At 48.7% G+C, this 15,801-nt stretch overlaps 1 protein-coding gene across 1 annotated transcript in view; it reads right to left on the reverse strand.

Moving 5' to 3' along the window:
• Positions 1-323: 323 nt before the first annotated feature.
• Positions 324-15,801, reverse strand: part of CAPZB (capping actin protein of muscle Z-line subunit beta) — a 60,903-nt gene continuing 45,425 nt past the window's right edge. The window contains exons 4-6 of the mRNA XM_077931094.1: positions 11,274-11,387; positions 1,368-1,509; positions 324-515 (exon numbers count right to left, since the gene is read on the reverse strand). Coding sequence (XP_077787220.1) covers positions 339-515; positions 1,368-1,509; positions 11,274-11,387 — 433 coding nt within the window. The 3' untranslated portion in view covers positions 324-338. The remainder of the gene's footprint in view (positions 516-1,367; positions 1,510-11,273; positions 11,388-15,801) is intronic.

Consider the following 15,801-nt stretch of genomic DNA (forward strand, 5'->3'; position numbering starts at 1 on the left):
TCTGCATGCAAAGCAGGTGCTCCACTGCTGAGCTACGCCTGTTCCTTCAAGACATAGGAAGCTGCCTTATACTGAGCCAGACCCTTGGAGGTGAGCCAGGGATTGAACTTTGGGACCTTCTGCATGCCAGGCAAATGCTCTACCACTGAGCTACAGCCCTGCACTTAAGACACAGTAGCACTGGAAGCTGCCTTATACAGAGTGGGGCCCATCGGTCACGATTCTCCAGGGTTTCAGACCAGGAGCCTCTCCTAGCCACACCTGGAGATACTGGGGACTGAACCTGGGACCCTCAGCCGACAAAGCATGCAATTCATGATTCCTTGCAAGTTTCATAGTTAAGATCGCTTCTCCCCAAAAAAAATTAGGAAGGAAGGAAGGAAGGAATGCTCTTGTACCTGTCTGGTGAGGCTGCCCCCAAGGTTCATAGTGCCAGAGCCGGTTTTGTTCGTCTGCAGCCAGAGCATCACTGTGGAGGTCAGCTTGTAATGGGCAGTGCGGCCACTGGATTTCTCCTGGAGGGAAGGGGGGAAAAGAGTTACCTCTCTTGAAAATAGATAGCTATTGAATAAAAGCCAGCCGCCTGTCTCTTCCCCCTCCCCGTATCAGGGTTGCTCTGGTGCTGGTGCACCATCTATTTTCTTCCCTGCAGGCTGCAAGGGGTCAACAACCTCCCCCACCCCCAATGGGCTAGAGCATCTCTATCCTGCCCATCTCCTGAAAGCCCCCAGAATGCCTTTGGTTTTCAATTGGCTCTACTGAACCAAGAAAAGATGTGTTTTTCTTTTGCGCTTGGGAGTCATCAATCTGCTGACCCAGAAGGATGTTGCCTGTCGCTGGCACAACTACCTGTTGCTTTTAATAAGCACCTGCTTTTAAAAGGTACATTTTTATACTTTTGTTGTTGTTGTTTTTAAAATCTGGGAGCATCTTTTTCAGTTGTAGCCAGTCAAATTCTGCTTGTCTCCCCAGAATACCCAGGGCCTGTTTTAAACAATCCAACTGGGAAAATAGACCTGGAGGCTGAAATTATAGAAAGACAGCTGCGGGGAGAAACAGCAGCAATTCATGGGCCTTTAAGAGAGCTTTTGGGTTTGCTGATCTGACTTTACCTTTTCCCCCAAACGGCTTCGGAGCATTTTCCAAAATTAATAGGAGGGTGTTTTTTGTTTTTTTGTTTTTGCAGAGGGGAGGCAGTGAGGGGGAGATCAAGAGCAGCGGTGGCAGGGGGAGTTTATGAGCCTGAAACAATATCGCATTGTTTGGCTGAGCACCTGCACTCATTAGCCGCCTGGAATTTAACAAGGACTTCTCTTCCCTCCTCAGGAACTGCAAGTTGCCCGAGAGAGAGAGAGACCAGGCCGTACCTGAACTTCCACCACATGGATGGAATCCCAGCACCCCTTGATCTTCTTTGATCCATCGCCAGCTTTCTTAATTAGAATCACGCCAGCAAATCCGTGATCCAGATCCCAGAGGTAGACGGAGGAAACGCCCCCCTCGAAATACCTGCAATCAAAACAGAGAGAGACCAGCTGATCAGCTTTGTTAGGAGCAGAGCAGGGCAGAACAAAGCACCATCACTCCATCACCATTTATTATAAATATCTATGTATGTATATATTTGTATGAGCACTCTGCATGCATATGCATGTATGTATATAAAGATCAGCTCCAAAGATGCACAGCTAAGTGTCTGGTGTAAATTGATAGTAAATTGACAGACCAGGTGAAGCAGTTTCCTGAAAAATGTCTTTTTTCTTTTAAAACAAGTTTCTAGCCCTCATGCAGCTGTGCCTCCTGAAATCTCCATAATTCTTTTTTTGGGGGGGGGTGTTAGCAAGGAAGGATTCCAGTGGGCAGGGGCTTCAGTGCTCAGCAAACCTCCCACCACCATAGTTTGACTCCGTAGGACGGCTTGGAGAACCTTTTTCAGCAAAGAGTTGTGCAGTGGAAGGCAACTCCCTCCATTCTGTCATTGTCAGGATCCCACTCAAACCTGCACAATGCCATCGACTCCAATTAATGGCAACAAGCTGTTAAAGAGCACAGCTGAAACTTAAAACCAGCATTTTTACAGCTCAGTTCTTCCCAAGCTCTCTTTTCTCTCGTCGCTGCTAAACAGTGTGGGCTGGGAGACTCTTTTCCTCCCCTCCGCCCACCTTTTTACAGTGAGGTTGCCTAATTAAGACTAAAGGGAACAAGAGGTACGTGGCAGCCTGGCTCTGCAGGCCCTCCGTTGTGTGTGTGGGGAGAGAGAGAGAGAGAGAGAGAGAGAGAGAGAGAGAGAGAGAGAGAGGCGATATTTTGATTTATTGCAGATTTGCAACCAAGTCGAAAGCCTCTGCAGAACAGAGGTCCCATGACTGGGTTTAAATGTTCCTCCACCTGGCGTCCAGTGTGGAACGCAGAGAGCTGGTTCAGACTGTGAATGCCATTTCTCTTGTGCCTGCAAAAAGTTTGGGAGGTTTTTCTGTTTTTGTTTTCTGCAAAAGCTGCTACACTTGAGCTGCTTTGTACGTGAGCCTCTCACACCTGCCCTTCTGCTGACCTAGTTGACACCTTTGCTGGTATCTCTTGCACACTGCCCTAAACACTGGCCGACAGAATTCCTGGGCGCTCTGTCTGGCGCATGCTGAAGCCTTCATGGAAACACCCACACGCACCCACACCTCCATCCAAGGCAACCTGAGTGCAAACAATGGAGGGTGTCAGGACTGAAAGGTTGTCTGAATCTGACCCTGCAGAACCGAGGCAGCACGGAATCCACCCACAAACAGGTGTTTGTTGAGTCGCTCCTGAGGGCAGTAACAAATTGGGGTAGGGGAACGGAAAGATAAGGGTATACTGATTCATGCACATTGTGGAAAAGTAACTTTTCCTTCTTCTCATATATAAAACCCTGGAACTGGGGAGTTTGTCTGGGAGTGGGTTGAGGTAAAACAAAACGAAGACTCCTTCCGCCCCCCCCCCCCTTTACACAATGCAGTTTGTCGGATTAGCCGCAATGACTGTTAGATGGCTTTAAGAAGAGGGATTTAAAAAGCTGTGGAAGCAGAGGGCAGATCTAGCAATGGCTATTAGGCCATGATAGAGAAATTGAACTTCTATGTTCAGAGGCAGCATCCCTTGGGATGCCAGATGCTGGTGCAAAGCCTGGTCAAGTCTGAAGTGTCTGTGGAAGGTAGGAAGAGAGGGCTATGACACTCAAGTTCCGCCTATGGGCTTCCTAGAATCATCTGGTTAGGGTCAGTGTGGGATGCAGGATACTGGATCCCAAATGGGTCCAAATCCAGCAGGGCTCTTTGAATGTTCTCAAGCTCCCTGCAGTGACCTAAAGGGACACTCTGCATAATAATTATATGATGTGGGGGCCCGTTGCCTTCATATTCCTGCTTCTGGCCTTCCCAGAAGCATCTGGAGGGCCACTGCAGGGAGCTAGACAGGATGAAACCATCTTGGTCTAATCCAGCAAAACTTTTAGGCGTGCTTTGCAATGGTCAAAATAGACCCTGCAAGCCTGCCCACCACCACTGCAGATCAGTTAGCTTCAGCTGAATAATTGTTAAATAGCAAAAGGCTCCTTGTCAGTTCAAAGAATATCTGCACTGAGTCAGGCAGAGGCCATTCACAACATCCCCGACATCCTGGGACCACCTGCATGCAAGGCAGATGCTCTACCACTTCCCCCTAAAAATAAAGCAGGATTCTAGCCCTCATGGTTCGGAATAAAGGGGCAATTTAAATAGAAACACAGGGATTTGCCTTCTGGAGTGTCAGACGGCAAGTCTGTTGAGTCCAATACTGTCTATACTGACTGGCAGCGGCTCTCCAGGGTTTCAGGTGAGGTCGTCCCCAGCCATAACTGGAGACTTCAGGAATCAAAATCAGGACCTTCTGCACACAAAGGATGGGCTCTATCGCTGAACTACAGCCCGACAGAGAGCAGGCTTTCTTCTCCACCCCGCAAATAAGCCACGTTGAACGCAAGAAAGAAGTCCGTCTCCCACTTCACACCGAAAACAAAACATACGACCAAAATCTATTCAGAAATTTAGGAACGACTGGTGTACGGCCTCCCTCCCAAACCAGCCTTCTCCATTTGTTGCAATTACACATTTTACCAGGTTGTTCGGAGCACGAGACATTAATTAGGAGGCGAAGGGGTCCACTACAAGGAATACCCCATACCTTACAAATCTGTACTTTGATCCTAATGACATGAAATGGGGGGGGGGGGGAGAGAAAGAGAGAGAGAGAGAGAGAGAGAGGCGCTCTAATTTTCACACACTTCACATTTATGAGATTCTGCATAAAGGCTTTTGCGGGCATATTTTAAGAACGTGCTAAAACGTTGTCCGAGACCACATAAAGCCGTCGGAGGGAATGCTTCCAGCCAGAACTAACAAGCGCACACATGGAAACACTCAGGATGGCCTTTGTACCTTTAATGAATCAAATATAGCATTAATATTGTTTTAAATACTAACATGCTATTTCAAGTTGGTTTGGAGCTGACTGGAGCTAGTGCCTCAGGTCCACCCCGCTGGGCAGGGGGGATGTGGCCGGCAAGGCAAAAAAAACCAGCCAAGTTGCTGTTCTGTGGCTTGGAACCACGCTGATCTCTGAGTGCCGGCACTGGCTTGGTGTGGTGGGTTTTTTCCTGCCGTTGCAAATGTCGTAAGGCTCCAGTTTTCTTTCCCAGTGCTGAATTCATGGAGGAGAGGAGCTACCTACTAGCCACAATTGCCATCTTCTGCTGCCACAGTTGGGAGACAGCAATGCTTCTGAATAGGGACGCGGGTGGCGCTGTGGGTTAAACCACAGAGCCTAAGACTTGCCGATCAGAAGGTCGGCGGTTCGAATCCCCGCGATGGGGGGAGCTCCTGTTGCTCGGTCCCTGCTCCTGCCAACCTAGCAGTTTGAAAGCACGTCAAAGTGCAAGTAGATAAATAGGTACCGCTCTGGTGGGAAGGTAAACGGCATTTCTGTGCGCTGCTCTGGTTCGCCAGAAGCAGCTTAGTCATGCTGGCCACATGAGCTGTATGCCGGCTCCCTCGGCCAATAAAGCGAGATGAGCGCCGCAACTGGACCTAATGGTCAGGGGTCCCTTTACCTTTATAATGCTTCTGAATAGCAGTTGCTGGAAACCACAGGAAAGCGAGAGGGGTCTTGTGCTTGAATTCTGCTTGGTTTCTCACAGGCATCTGGTTGGCCACTGTGAGAAGAGGATGCTGGGTCAGGTGGGCCACTGGCCTGATCCAGCAGGGGAATTCCTCATTTACGCGGGGGTTGCATTCTGAGGCACTATGTGTGTCAGTGGGAGGTATGCAAGCCTGTCCTGTCCCCTTCCAGTGCCGAAAATGTGTGTGCTGAGCGTGTGCAAATGGGGAGTTGTCAGTAGGCCAAGAGAGGGAGTGCTTATTTTTCTACGTCTTGTTTTATTTATTTCCCTTTTTGCCTTTGTCATCTTCCAAGGCCAGGAGATCTATAGAACCATTGTTGTGGAATTAGCATGTCAGACCCCAGGACCTGGGAAACCAGGGTTCAAATCCCCACTCGTCCATAAAGCTCCCTGGGTGATACTGTGGCCAATCACTGCCTCTCAGCCTAACCTACCTCACAGGGTTGTTGTGGAGATTAAATGAGGAAGGGGGAAACCATGCACAGTGGTACCTCAGGTTAAGCACCGTATTTTTCGCTCTATAAGACGCACCAGACAACAAGGCGCACCTAGTTTTTGGAGGAGGAAAACAAGAAAAAAAAATTCTGAATCTCAGAAGCCAGAACAGCAAGAGGGATCGTTGTGCAGTGAAAACAGCAATCCCTCTTGCTGTTCTGGCTTCTGGGATAGCTGCGCAGCCTGCATTCGCTCCGTAAGATGCACACACATCTTAAGTGAGTCTTATAGAGCAAAAAATACGGTACTTAATTCGTTCCAGAGGTCCGTACTTAACCTGAAACTGTTCTTAACCTGAAGCACCACTTTAGCTAATGGGGCCGCCTGCTGCTGCTGCCGCGCCGCCAGAGCACGATTTCTGTTCTCATCCTGAAGCAAAGTTCTTAACCTGAAGCACTATTTCTGGGTTAGCGGAGTCTGTAACCTGAAGCGTATGTAACCTGAAGCGTATGTAACCCGAGGTACCACTGTATGCCACCTTGGGCTCCCTGGAGAAAAAGGCGGGATATAAATGCTATACATAAGTAAAATCAATAAATACTGTTACTGTAAGCTGCTTTGATCCCATTTACTTCATTTCATGATAGCATGAGACTTTTTATCTCAGGTTCTTGAGATCAAGCCCCACATTGGGCAAAAGATTCCTCCACTGCAGAGGTTTGGACCAGATGATCCTCATGGTCCCTTCTATGATTACAGAAAACCAGGATGCAAATATTAAAGCCATGTACCACTGTCCTGATCTGAAGGTAAATGGCACAGCCACTTTGCCAAGCAAAAGTTGGGTCTGGGCAGAGCCTAGATAGGAGTCCCCAAAACACCACCATATATTCTGTAACATTCAGTACACACACACACACACACACACACCATGAACTTTCCACAGATGGTAAAAGCAGGAAGGGGAGAGAAAAATAAGCCTCTTCAGTCCAGTTGTTCCTTCACCTCCCCCGCAACTTAAGCAAATCCGTCCCAAAACAGTGCCTGTGGGTCCCTGTGCAGGTATTTGGCAAATTCTTTCCAGCAGGCACACAGGTGCAAAAGCAGCCCTCGAGCAAACATACCGATCTGGTTAGGTATGTATGTCCTCCATGCCAGGTACGCTTAAAAGAGTGCACATCTGGCCGGCAGCTGGGCAGCTCTGACTGCTCAGGGAGGCAGTCGGCCCTGGAAGAACAAAGGGCGGATTCAGACGCAACAGAGGGGCGCTTAGCATTGCGTCCAAAGTCGGCCAGTGCTTACAAGGCGGGAAGCCACAAGGCGGGCATCTGACACTCACCTATTTTGGCAATGGAGCCTCTCCCACCACGAGTGGGGCATTTTCTGGTTTTTGTTTGGCTAGCTAAGTCTCTTCCCATTTCCTTCCACGTAATATCTATTTTTTAATTTTCATGCTCAGCCCCAATTCAGCTGAAACAACAGCATATTACTTGTCAGATTACTGTTGCCTGGACTTCCCTGACCTCCCCCTGCACTGAATCTTAGATTCTAAGCTCCTCAGAACTCGGTCTAAGGCGGATTTTTACGTGGATTGCAACAGCAGCACTTCCACAGTATAAATGTACAGTGAAGAATAATTTAAAAACAGTCCCCCAAATGCATGTATGAGTTAGAAGCAGGGTCCCAGTTCGGGGGGCGGGGAATGAAGACTACTGCTCTTAACAGAGGGTGCACACCAATACCAGTAAATAGTGTGTGTGTGTGTGTGTGTGTGTGTGTGTGTGGTTTGTGTAAAATGATGCAGCACAAGTACTAAGTGCAGTTACTGTTGGCTGTGGGGAGCTTCTTTCATTGTATATGTGTTGCTGCTTAACTTTTAAAAGTCAGTCAAAGCTGAAGGGGAAGAATCTTGCAGGCAACACAAACCCAGCTCTGGACTCCCTTGTGCAAAGACCTGGCTAGAAAATATTTGGGGCGGGGGGAGGGAAAGGAGCCCAACTTTCTCTGGGGCTGTGGCATCTGGATTCAATCCGTCGGGGCCCCAGCTGCCAAAGCTGTGGCAAATTATTGTGCCCGAGCAGAGACAGGGGAGGTAGATCATCACAAGGGGTTTAGGAGCCATGAGCCAAGGGCAATAAACCCACTTCAAAAGGCTTTGCTGGTTGAGTCTCTCAGGTTTGGCCATGCTTGATTCACATCCAGAGACAGATGGTGGGGAAAGCGCTCGCGGCAGGCGGAAAGGGAAGGGGGGGGGAAGTGTTCAGCATTGCACTGCAAGGAAGCAGAGACCGACTGCCCACCCCAGACTACAGCTACAGTTTCACAGAATTGTTGAGTTGGAAGGGATCCCCAAGGGTCTTCCAGTCCACCCCGCTACAACGCAGGAATCGCAGCTAAAGAATCTCTGGCAGATGGCCATTCAACCTCTTGATTTAAAATCTTCCAAGGAAGCTGAGCCCACAACCTTCCCAGGCAGTCAAGCAGCTCTTACCATCAGAAAGCTCTTCCTAATGTTTAGTCGGAATCTCCTTTCTTGTAATTTGAATTCAGTGGTTTGGGTTGTATAGTGAGCAGCAGGTCAGAGCAGCAGAAAACAAGCTTGCTCTACCTTCCATGGGGAGGTATTCCTTTTTCCCCAGCAGGGATCGGCAGCCTGTGGCCTTCCATATGTTGACGGACTCTGCCTTCCATCATCCCTCTGACCATCACCCAGGCTGGCTGAGTCTGGGAAGGGGGTTGGAACCTGACAACATCTAGAGGGCCGCCTAGGACCTCCACCTTAGTGGTAGCATGCTGAAGCATGAAGAAAGCTCCTCTGCCTGAACAAATGATTATGAACCACTAGGACAACGAGAACATATGGCGCTGTCTCATGTGAACTTTTTTTTTTTAAACGAAAAACCTAGGCACTGCAACAAAATAGGAGGCGACAAGTGCCGTTTGTTGATGATGGAAACCAGTTTCTGCCATATTGCTCATCTGGCCAATAGCTGTCACGCCCCGTCAAGAGGCATTTGTTTTGGGACAGGGCAAGAGATCAATCGCTTTCCTGCCAGGGAGACGATCTCAGCTCACTTCTAAGGCCCCTGCTTTCAAAACAATCAGGGATGATTGCATTCCACAATTGGATCCATCCTCCCGCTCAATCCCCTTTCCCCGCTGCCCCACAGGAAGACGACGGCATGGAAAGTAAAGCGGATAAATGCATCCAGAGCCACAGCTGCTCCACACACTTTGTGTTCCTGTGGCAGAAGACAGGCCCATTAACTTAAAAGGGAAGAGAACTGCAAGCATTACTAAGCGGAAAGAGCTGTAGCTCAGTGGTAGCGCATCTGCTCTGCGTGCCGATGGACCCGGGTTCAGTCTCCAGGTAGGCTGGGAGAGACCCTGCCGGAAACCCTGGAGAACAGCTGCCAGTCAGTGTTGTGGCAGTACTGAGCAGTACAACTCGGTAGAAGGCAACTTCCTGTGTTTCTATTTAAAACCAGGCCTTTATTCACAGTGGCTGACTTGGTGCTCATGGGAAAGCTGCAAGGAGGACACAAGTACAGTGGTACCTCGGTTACAGACGCTTCAGGTTACAGATGCCGCTAACCCACAAATAGTACCTCGGGTTAAGAACTTTGCTTCAGGAGGAAAACAGAAATTGTGCGGTGACGGCGTGGTGACAGCGGGAGGCCCCATTAGCTAAAGTGGTGCTTCAGGTTAAGAACAGTTTCAGGTTAAGAACGGACCTCCAGAACGGATTAAGTTCTTAACCCAAGGTACCACTGTATTTGAATACCAGAAACTGGTATTCAAAAACATTATGGAGGCAGAGCACAGCCATCGAGGTTGTAGCTGGAATTTCTGTTTGAATCCTGCTCCCACTTCCGACCTCAAAAGCACACGTCTTGCTCTCACAATCCAAATTCTCCCATTTGTGGTCATTCTTTAGTAATAAGCCTGTTACTCCCCTCCAGCTTAAACAGAGCGGCAGACAAAAACTCTCTCTCTCTCTCTCTGAGCTCTTTCCCATACTGCTTACAAACATGTTTTGGGTATTGCAGGTTGTCAGCGTGTGGCTATGAAAAAGGCAAGGCGTGAACACTTGCCCGTGAGGAGGAGAACAGTCCCGAGTAGCCATCCTGGTTAGCAGCTGCTGATAGCTTCCTCCTCCTCTATGAATTTGTCCAATCACTTTTAAAACAACCCAAACTATGTGCTGCATTCATTGTCAGTTGCCCCGAGTGGCCCACATGGACACCAGAAAGCCAGACTCTGGTGTGTGTGTGTGATTTGTATATGAATACAAATAAATAATAAATTGCCTGCCCACCTAGCAGTTCGAAAGCACCCCCGGGTGCAAGTAGATAAATAGGGACCGCTTACTAGCGGGAAGGTAAACGGCGTTTCCGTGTGCTGCGCTGTCTCACCAGATGCAGCTTGTCACGCTGGCCACGTGACCCGGAAGTGTCTGCGGACAGCGCTGGCTCCCGGCCTATAGAGTGAGATGAGCGCACAACCCTAGAGTCTGTCAAGACTGGCCCGTACTGGCAGGGGTACCTTTACCTTTACCTAAATAATAAATTGTAGTTACACCCCCACCAGTCTTTGCCAGCCTATCATCTCGAAAATAAAAGCGGGATGCCCTTTTGTCAGAGGATGAGAGAAGAGGTTGCCTTCGTGTTGAGAATGGGGTTTTGCATCTAACATGCCACCATTTCTAAGCAAGCAGCCTTTTCAAATCTAAGCTGCCACCTGGAAGATCAAATCTGATGGTGGGGGAAGAAATCTCTTTCCACCCTGGCTGCTGAAGACTACATGCTTGTTATTCCAACGCTTCCCAAACCTGTGGCAGCAGGTTGCTTCCTGTTGAACTCAGGGGCTGGTTTAGATTTTCATCTAAGCCTGTCTGCAACATCACAAAGTGGAGAGAGAGAGCCAACAACAGTGCCTTAGGAGAGACTGAAGACAAACTCCCTCTGATGGAAAAATCCACATCCTTCTATCAAAGCAAGCTGCAAAAATAAAGGGGATAACAAGCAGGGAGGCAGGAAGGAGGCACGACTCACTCCTAAAAATATCATGCTCTTAACCAACATGGTGGCCTCCCGATATCGCTATAGACTATGACTCCCATCAGCCCTGATCACTGGCAATGGTGGCTGGGGCAGAAAGGAGTTGAACAACATCTCCGGGGCTGCAGGTTCCCCCATCCCTGAATCAGACTGTCACTTGTCTTTACTGTCCATAGCTACCTGCATCATTATTCTGCATCACTACAAGGATGGGGAGTCTGGTGTCACCTTGATACTGCTGGACTCCAACTACCACCATCCCTGATCACTGGGCCATGGTAACTAGGGCTGATGGGAGTTCAACAACATCTGGAAAAGCCATGTTGGCTACCACAACTGCAGTAAGTCACCACCTTCTTTTCCTTTTTTTTTTTAAGTTGAAAGGGACCACGAGGGTCATCTAGTCCAACCACTTGCAATGCAGGAATCTTTTCGCCCAATGTGGGGACTCGAACCCTGAGATTAAGAGTCCTGTGCAATACCGACTAAGCTGTCCTCTAAGTCACCATCTTAAAGAAATCAAAAGGATTCCTTCTTGCCCTGAGGATAATAGACACAAACATCCAGAGAGATGATATCACAAGCCAACATACAAGTCTCTGTACTGGTCAAAGGCGTTGTTCGCTTCCACCTCCAGTTTGCGCAGGCGGGCGGATGGCATGGCACCGTCTTCCAGAGGAGGGTCGTATTTGTTGCTCCACGGCGATCTGCAGCAGGAGAAAGATAGAGTAAGCAAACTTGTTCAGCACACAAAGCATCAATAGAATCCCCCACCCCCCCAGACAATCAAGCATGGGTGTTGCTATTAATTACTCATTTTGCAACAGAGCCCCTGTCCCAAGAAGCTTAGGGGTGTATCTCACAGCACTCCTACTCAAAGTAGACCCTTTACCATTAATAGGCATGACAAACTTCGCTCTAGTGATTTCAATGGGTCTGCTCTGAATAGATAGCTAGATACCACCCAGACAATGTCAGGGATAGTCTATACACGCGAGGAGAGTGGCAGAATGAACTGCACTATTTCAGATTGCGGGGTGAGGTCTGTGTCGCATTTTTGAAAGTCCCTCTACATTAAAAACTTGGGACCAGACTACCTGAAAGATCGTATCTCTCCCTATAAACCTGCCCAGGTTCTAAGAGCCTTGGGTGAGCACCTTTCTCTTGGTACCATCAACATCAGAGGCACGGCTGGTGGTAACAAGAGACGGCCTTTCCTGCGGTTGCTCCCATATTGTGGAAAATCCTCCCAAGAGAGGTCAGACTGGCTCCTTCTTTGTTATCTTTTCTCCAGCAGGCTAAGACCTTCCTGTTTAGACAGGCCTTTTGGAAACTGAGGTGCAGATGATGTTGTCCACTGGGCTGCCGTCAAGGCACACTGGATTTTAACTGCTGGCTCTAAGAGCGTTTTGAGGTATTGTAACTATTGTTAACTAGTTTAGCTTTTATAATGAAGCTTTACCATGTTGGAAGCTGTCCTGAATCCCAATTAGGGAGAAAGGCAGAATATCAAAAGATTACATAAAGGAACAAATTCTTCCTAGCAATAGGAAATGAGGACAGCTGGCACAGAGGAATATGGCAGAACCTCTCCCCTTGATGAGATAAGTATCTTTTAAGCAAAAATTTGACATGCAACACAACTGCAGTCCAACACACTGGAGCATTCCACCCCAGCATTCTTCCACCTAACTCTCACCTCATTGCTTTGAATGTGCAGACCGTGCTTGATATTCAGAACAGGGAATGATGGGTGTGCCATCTCTAGCATGGGTCTCTGCAGATGTTTTGAACTGCCCCTCCCAACAGCTCCAGCAACCATGCGCCTGGTGCTGGGTGTCTAAAGCAAAGGCTCTGCTAGCACAGCACAATGGCACCTAACGTGCATTTAAGTTGCACAATTTCAGCCATTTGTGGCTAACCCTAACCCTAACCCTAACCCTAACCCTAACCCTGCACAAGTTAAAATCCAAGCAAGGCAGAGAGCTCAAAAGCTCTTTTGGTGCCAGATTGGCTTTGTGTTATTTTAGCTGTTTTTCATGATGTCTTCTGTGTTGCAAAACGGTTTTCTCATGCTTTGAGAGCCACCACAAGGCTATGACCAAAGGCAGAATGTAAATATTCATACCGAATATAAAAAAGGCAAAAAAGTGTGGACTAGCAGCTTTGCTAGTGTGGACGCAGGTGGCGCTGTGGGTTAAATCACAGAACCTAGGACTTGCCGATCAGAAGGTCGGGGGTTCAAATCCCCGTGACGGAGTGAGCTCCCGTTGCTCGGTCCCTGCTCCTGCTGACCTAGCAGTTCGAAAGCACCTCAAAGTGCAAGTAGATAAACAGGTACCGCTCCGGTGGGAAGGTAAACGGCGTTTCCGTGCACTGCTCTGGTTCGCTAGAAGCGACTTAGTCATGCTGGCCACATGACCCAGAAGCTGTACGCCGGCTCCCTCGGCCAATAAAGCAAGATGAGCCCCGCAACCCCAGAGTCAGTCACGACTGGACCTAGTGGCCAGGGGTCCCTTTACCTTTTAGCAGCTTTGTAGCCTCATTTGCAGGTGGCAGTAAAAATACACAAGAAATACGAGCTTTGAAATTTCCATCACCTCTTGGGAGTGATGGTGGTGGAGAACTAACTTACTTCTTCCATTTAGGAACTCTCACCTATATCATTAGAATGTGAGAAGAGCCTGCCTGGGTCAGGCCCACAGACATCTAGTCCAGCATCCTGTTCTCACAGTGGCTGAATAGTTGCCTCTGGGAAGCTAGCAAGCAAGACCTGAGCACAACAGCCCTGTCTCCTCCTGTGGTTTCCAACAGCTGGCATTCAGAAGCATTGCTGCCCCAGAGCACAGCCATCATGGTTAGCAGCCGCTGACACCCTTACCCTCCATTTCTGCAGCAGGTAAATGCTGAGCAAGTGCTCAAGGTTTCTGCCTCCAACCCAAACAATCTCCTTTCTCCCCTACCCCTCCAAGCCACTTTTAAGCAAGGTGGGCTTGATTTAATTGCGGTTAGTAGATTTCTTCTGCAGAGCACGAGGAATGGAATTTCAGAGCGAGAGCACACAGCCACGACTTAGCACTTTCCTGGCCTGGAGACCGTGCACATCCCAAACCACCTCTAAAAAGGGGATTTTTGGTGGAGGGAGAAGAGAGAGAAAGTAAGAAAGATTGCTGGCTGCAGCAGTAATTTCATCCACGAGAAATTCATAACATTACTCCCTCAAATGATGTTTTCACAGCAGACAAGCCCTCAAAACGCATTTACGGGCTTAGATGGGAGGCTGTTTTGAAAGAAGGCAGCTGAACGGAGCCCGCCTGGCTGAAAGCGATGGAGCTTCATGCAAGAGCAATGTTTCTGCTGCAGCCAACAGGTTCCAAGACGGTGTTGCTGGCATCAGCATCTTCCCCCCATAAGGATCCTATTTAAGGAGAGCAACCAAACACCAGGATAGGGATGTGCAGAGGAAAGCCGGAGGGGAGGGGGCTGGGAGTTTGGTCTTGTTTTGTTATTTTTTTAAAAAAAGTTAGCTTGTGTTTGCTGGGTGTCTCTGCCATTGGCACCTCCCAGGTGCTACCCACCAACCGTAGCAGCAGAGGTGAACTGGGCTGGTTAATTATTATTATTTATTGCATTTATAAGGGACGCGGGTGGTGCTGTAGGTTAAACCACAGACCCTAGGACTTGCCGACCAGAAGGTCGGTGGTTCGAATCCCCGCGACAGGGTGAGCTCCCATTGCTCGGTCCCTGCTCCTGTCAACCTAGCAGTTCGAAAGCACGTCAAAGTGCAAGTAGATAAATAGGTGCTGCTCCGGCAGGAAGGTAAACAGCGTTTCCGTGCACTGCTCTGGTTCGCCAGAAGCGGCTTAGTCATGCTGGCCACATGACCCAGAAGCTGTACGCCGGCTCCCTTGGCCAATAAAGCGAGTTGAGTGCCGTGACCCCAGAGTCGGCCACAACTGGACCTAATGGTCAGGGGTCCCTTTACCTTTATTGCATTTATACCTCACTTTTCCCCGTTTTTTCTCCAAGTAGCTCAAGGCTGAGGGACACTGACAAGCCCCAAGATGATACCCCATGAGCTTCATGGCTGAGTGGGGATTCGAACCTTGGTCTCTCCCAGGTCCTAGTCTGACACTCCAACCACTGCACCACACCAGTTAACCCCTGTCTGTTTGTGGGAGCTGCAACCAGGCCTTAGACATTACAAGGGATCCACCATACAGGATTCTCTAGCTCAAAGAGCCATGCGACAGCATGTCAGAAGCTGCACTCAGCTACCTAGGAAAAACGATATAATGGGCAAGATCTTTTGAGATGTGGGTAAGGGGCTCAAAGTACCCAAAGCTTCAAAAATACATAGCACATGCTACCGATTCATCATCCAGGGGGTTGCAAACCCTTCTGGACCCATCTGCAAACCAGAGAAACATTCCCAGTGTTACCTGGAGTTGCCAGGGGTTAAAACTGGGACATTTTACATGCAAAGCAGGAGCTCTGCTATTGAGGTATAGCCCTCTCCTTACAAATAAAGACCCTAGTCCTTATGATTCTGAATCAAGGGCTGATTTCAACAGAAAAACTGGAAGCTACTTTACAGCTCTGCCACCCAGGTCATCTGGCTCATACTGTCCACAGTGACCAACAGTGGCTTTCCAGGGTTTTAGGGAGATGCTCTACCACTGAGCTGTGCCTCCTTCCCAAAGCTCACACGTTTTATAGTCTACTGGATAGTTGAAAAGTTGTGAACATCTCTGGGTTATTATCTTATTTAGCTGGGTCATTAGGAGAGAACTCCAGAAGGTTCCCCCAACTATACCCATTTGTAGCTTAGTAGTAGAGGCAGGCAGAGGACTCCAAGCTCCCTTTCCTAAAATCTCCAGGTAAAATCTTCCGAGTTCTTTTCCAGGCCTGGGAAAGAACCAGGCCTGAAATTCTGGAGAGCTGCTGCCAATTAGTGCAGACAATAATGAACTCGATGGACTCAAGAGCCTGGTTCAGTTTAAGAGAGCTTCCAAGACTGCTATCTTTGTGAATCAAACTCTGTAAATCCACACTGTTAGTCTAGCAGTGAGCAAAATGTGTTTATGTCTGTTTTTAAACTTGCACTCGGTGGCGCTCCCC

The sequence above is a fragment of the Podarcis muralis genome, chromosome 7 (genome assembly GCF_964188315.1).
Source record: "Podarcis muralis chromosome 7, rPodMur119.hap1.1, whole genome shotgun sequence".
Lineage (NCBI taxonomy): Eukaryota > Metazoa > Chordata > Lepidosauria > Squamata > Lacertidae > Podarcis > Podarcis muralis.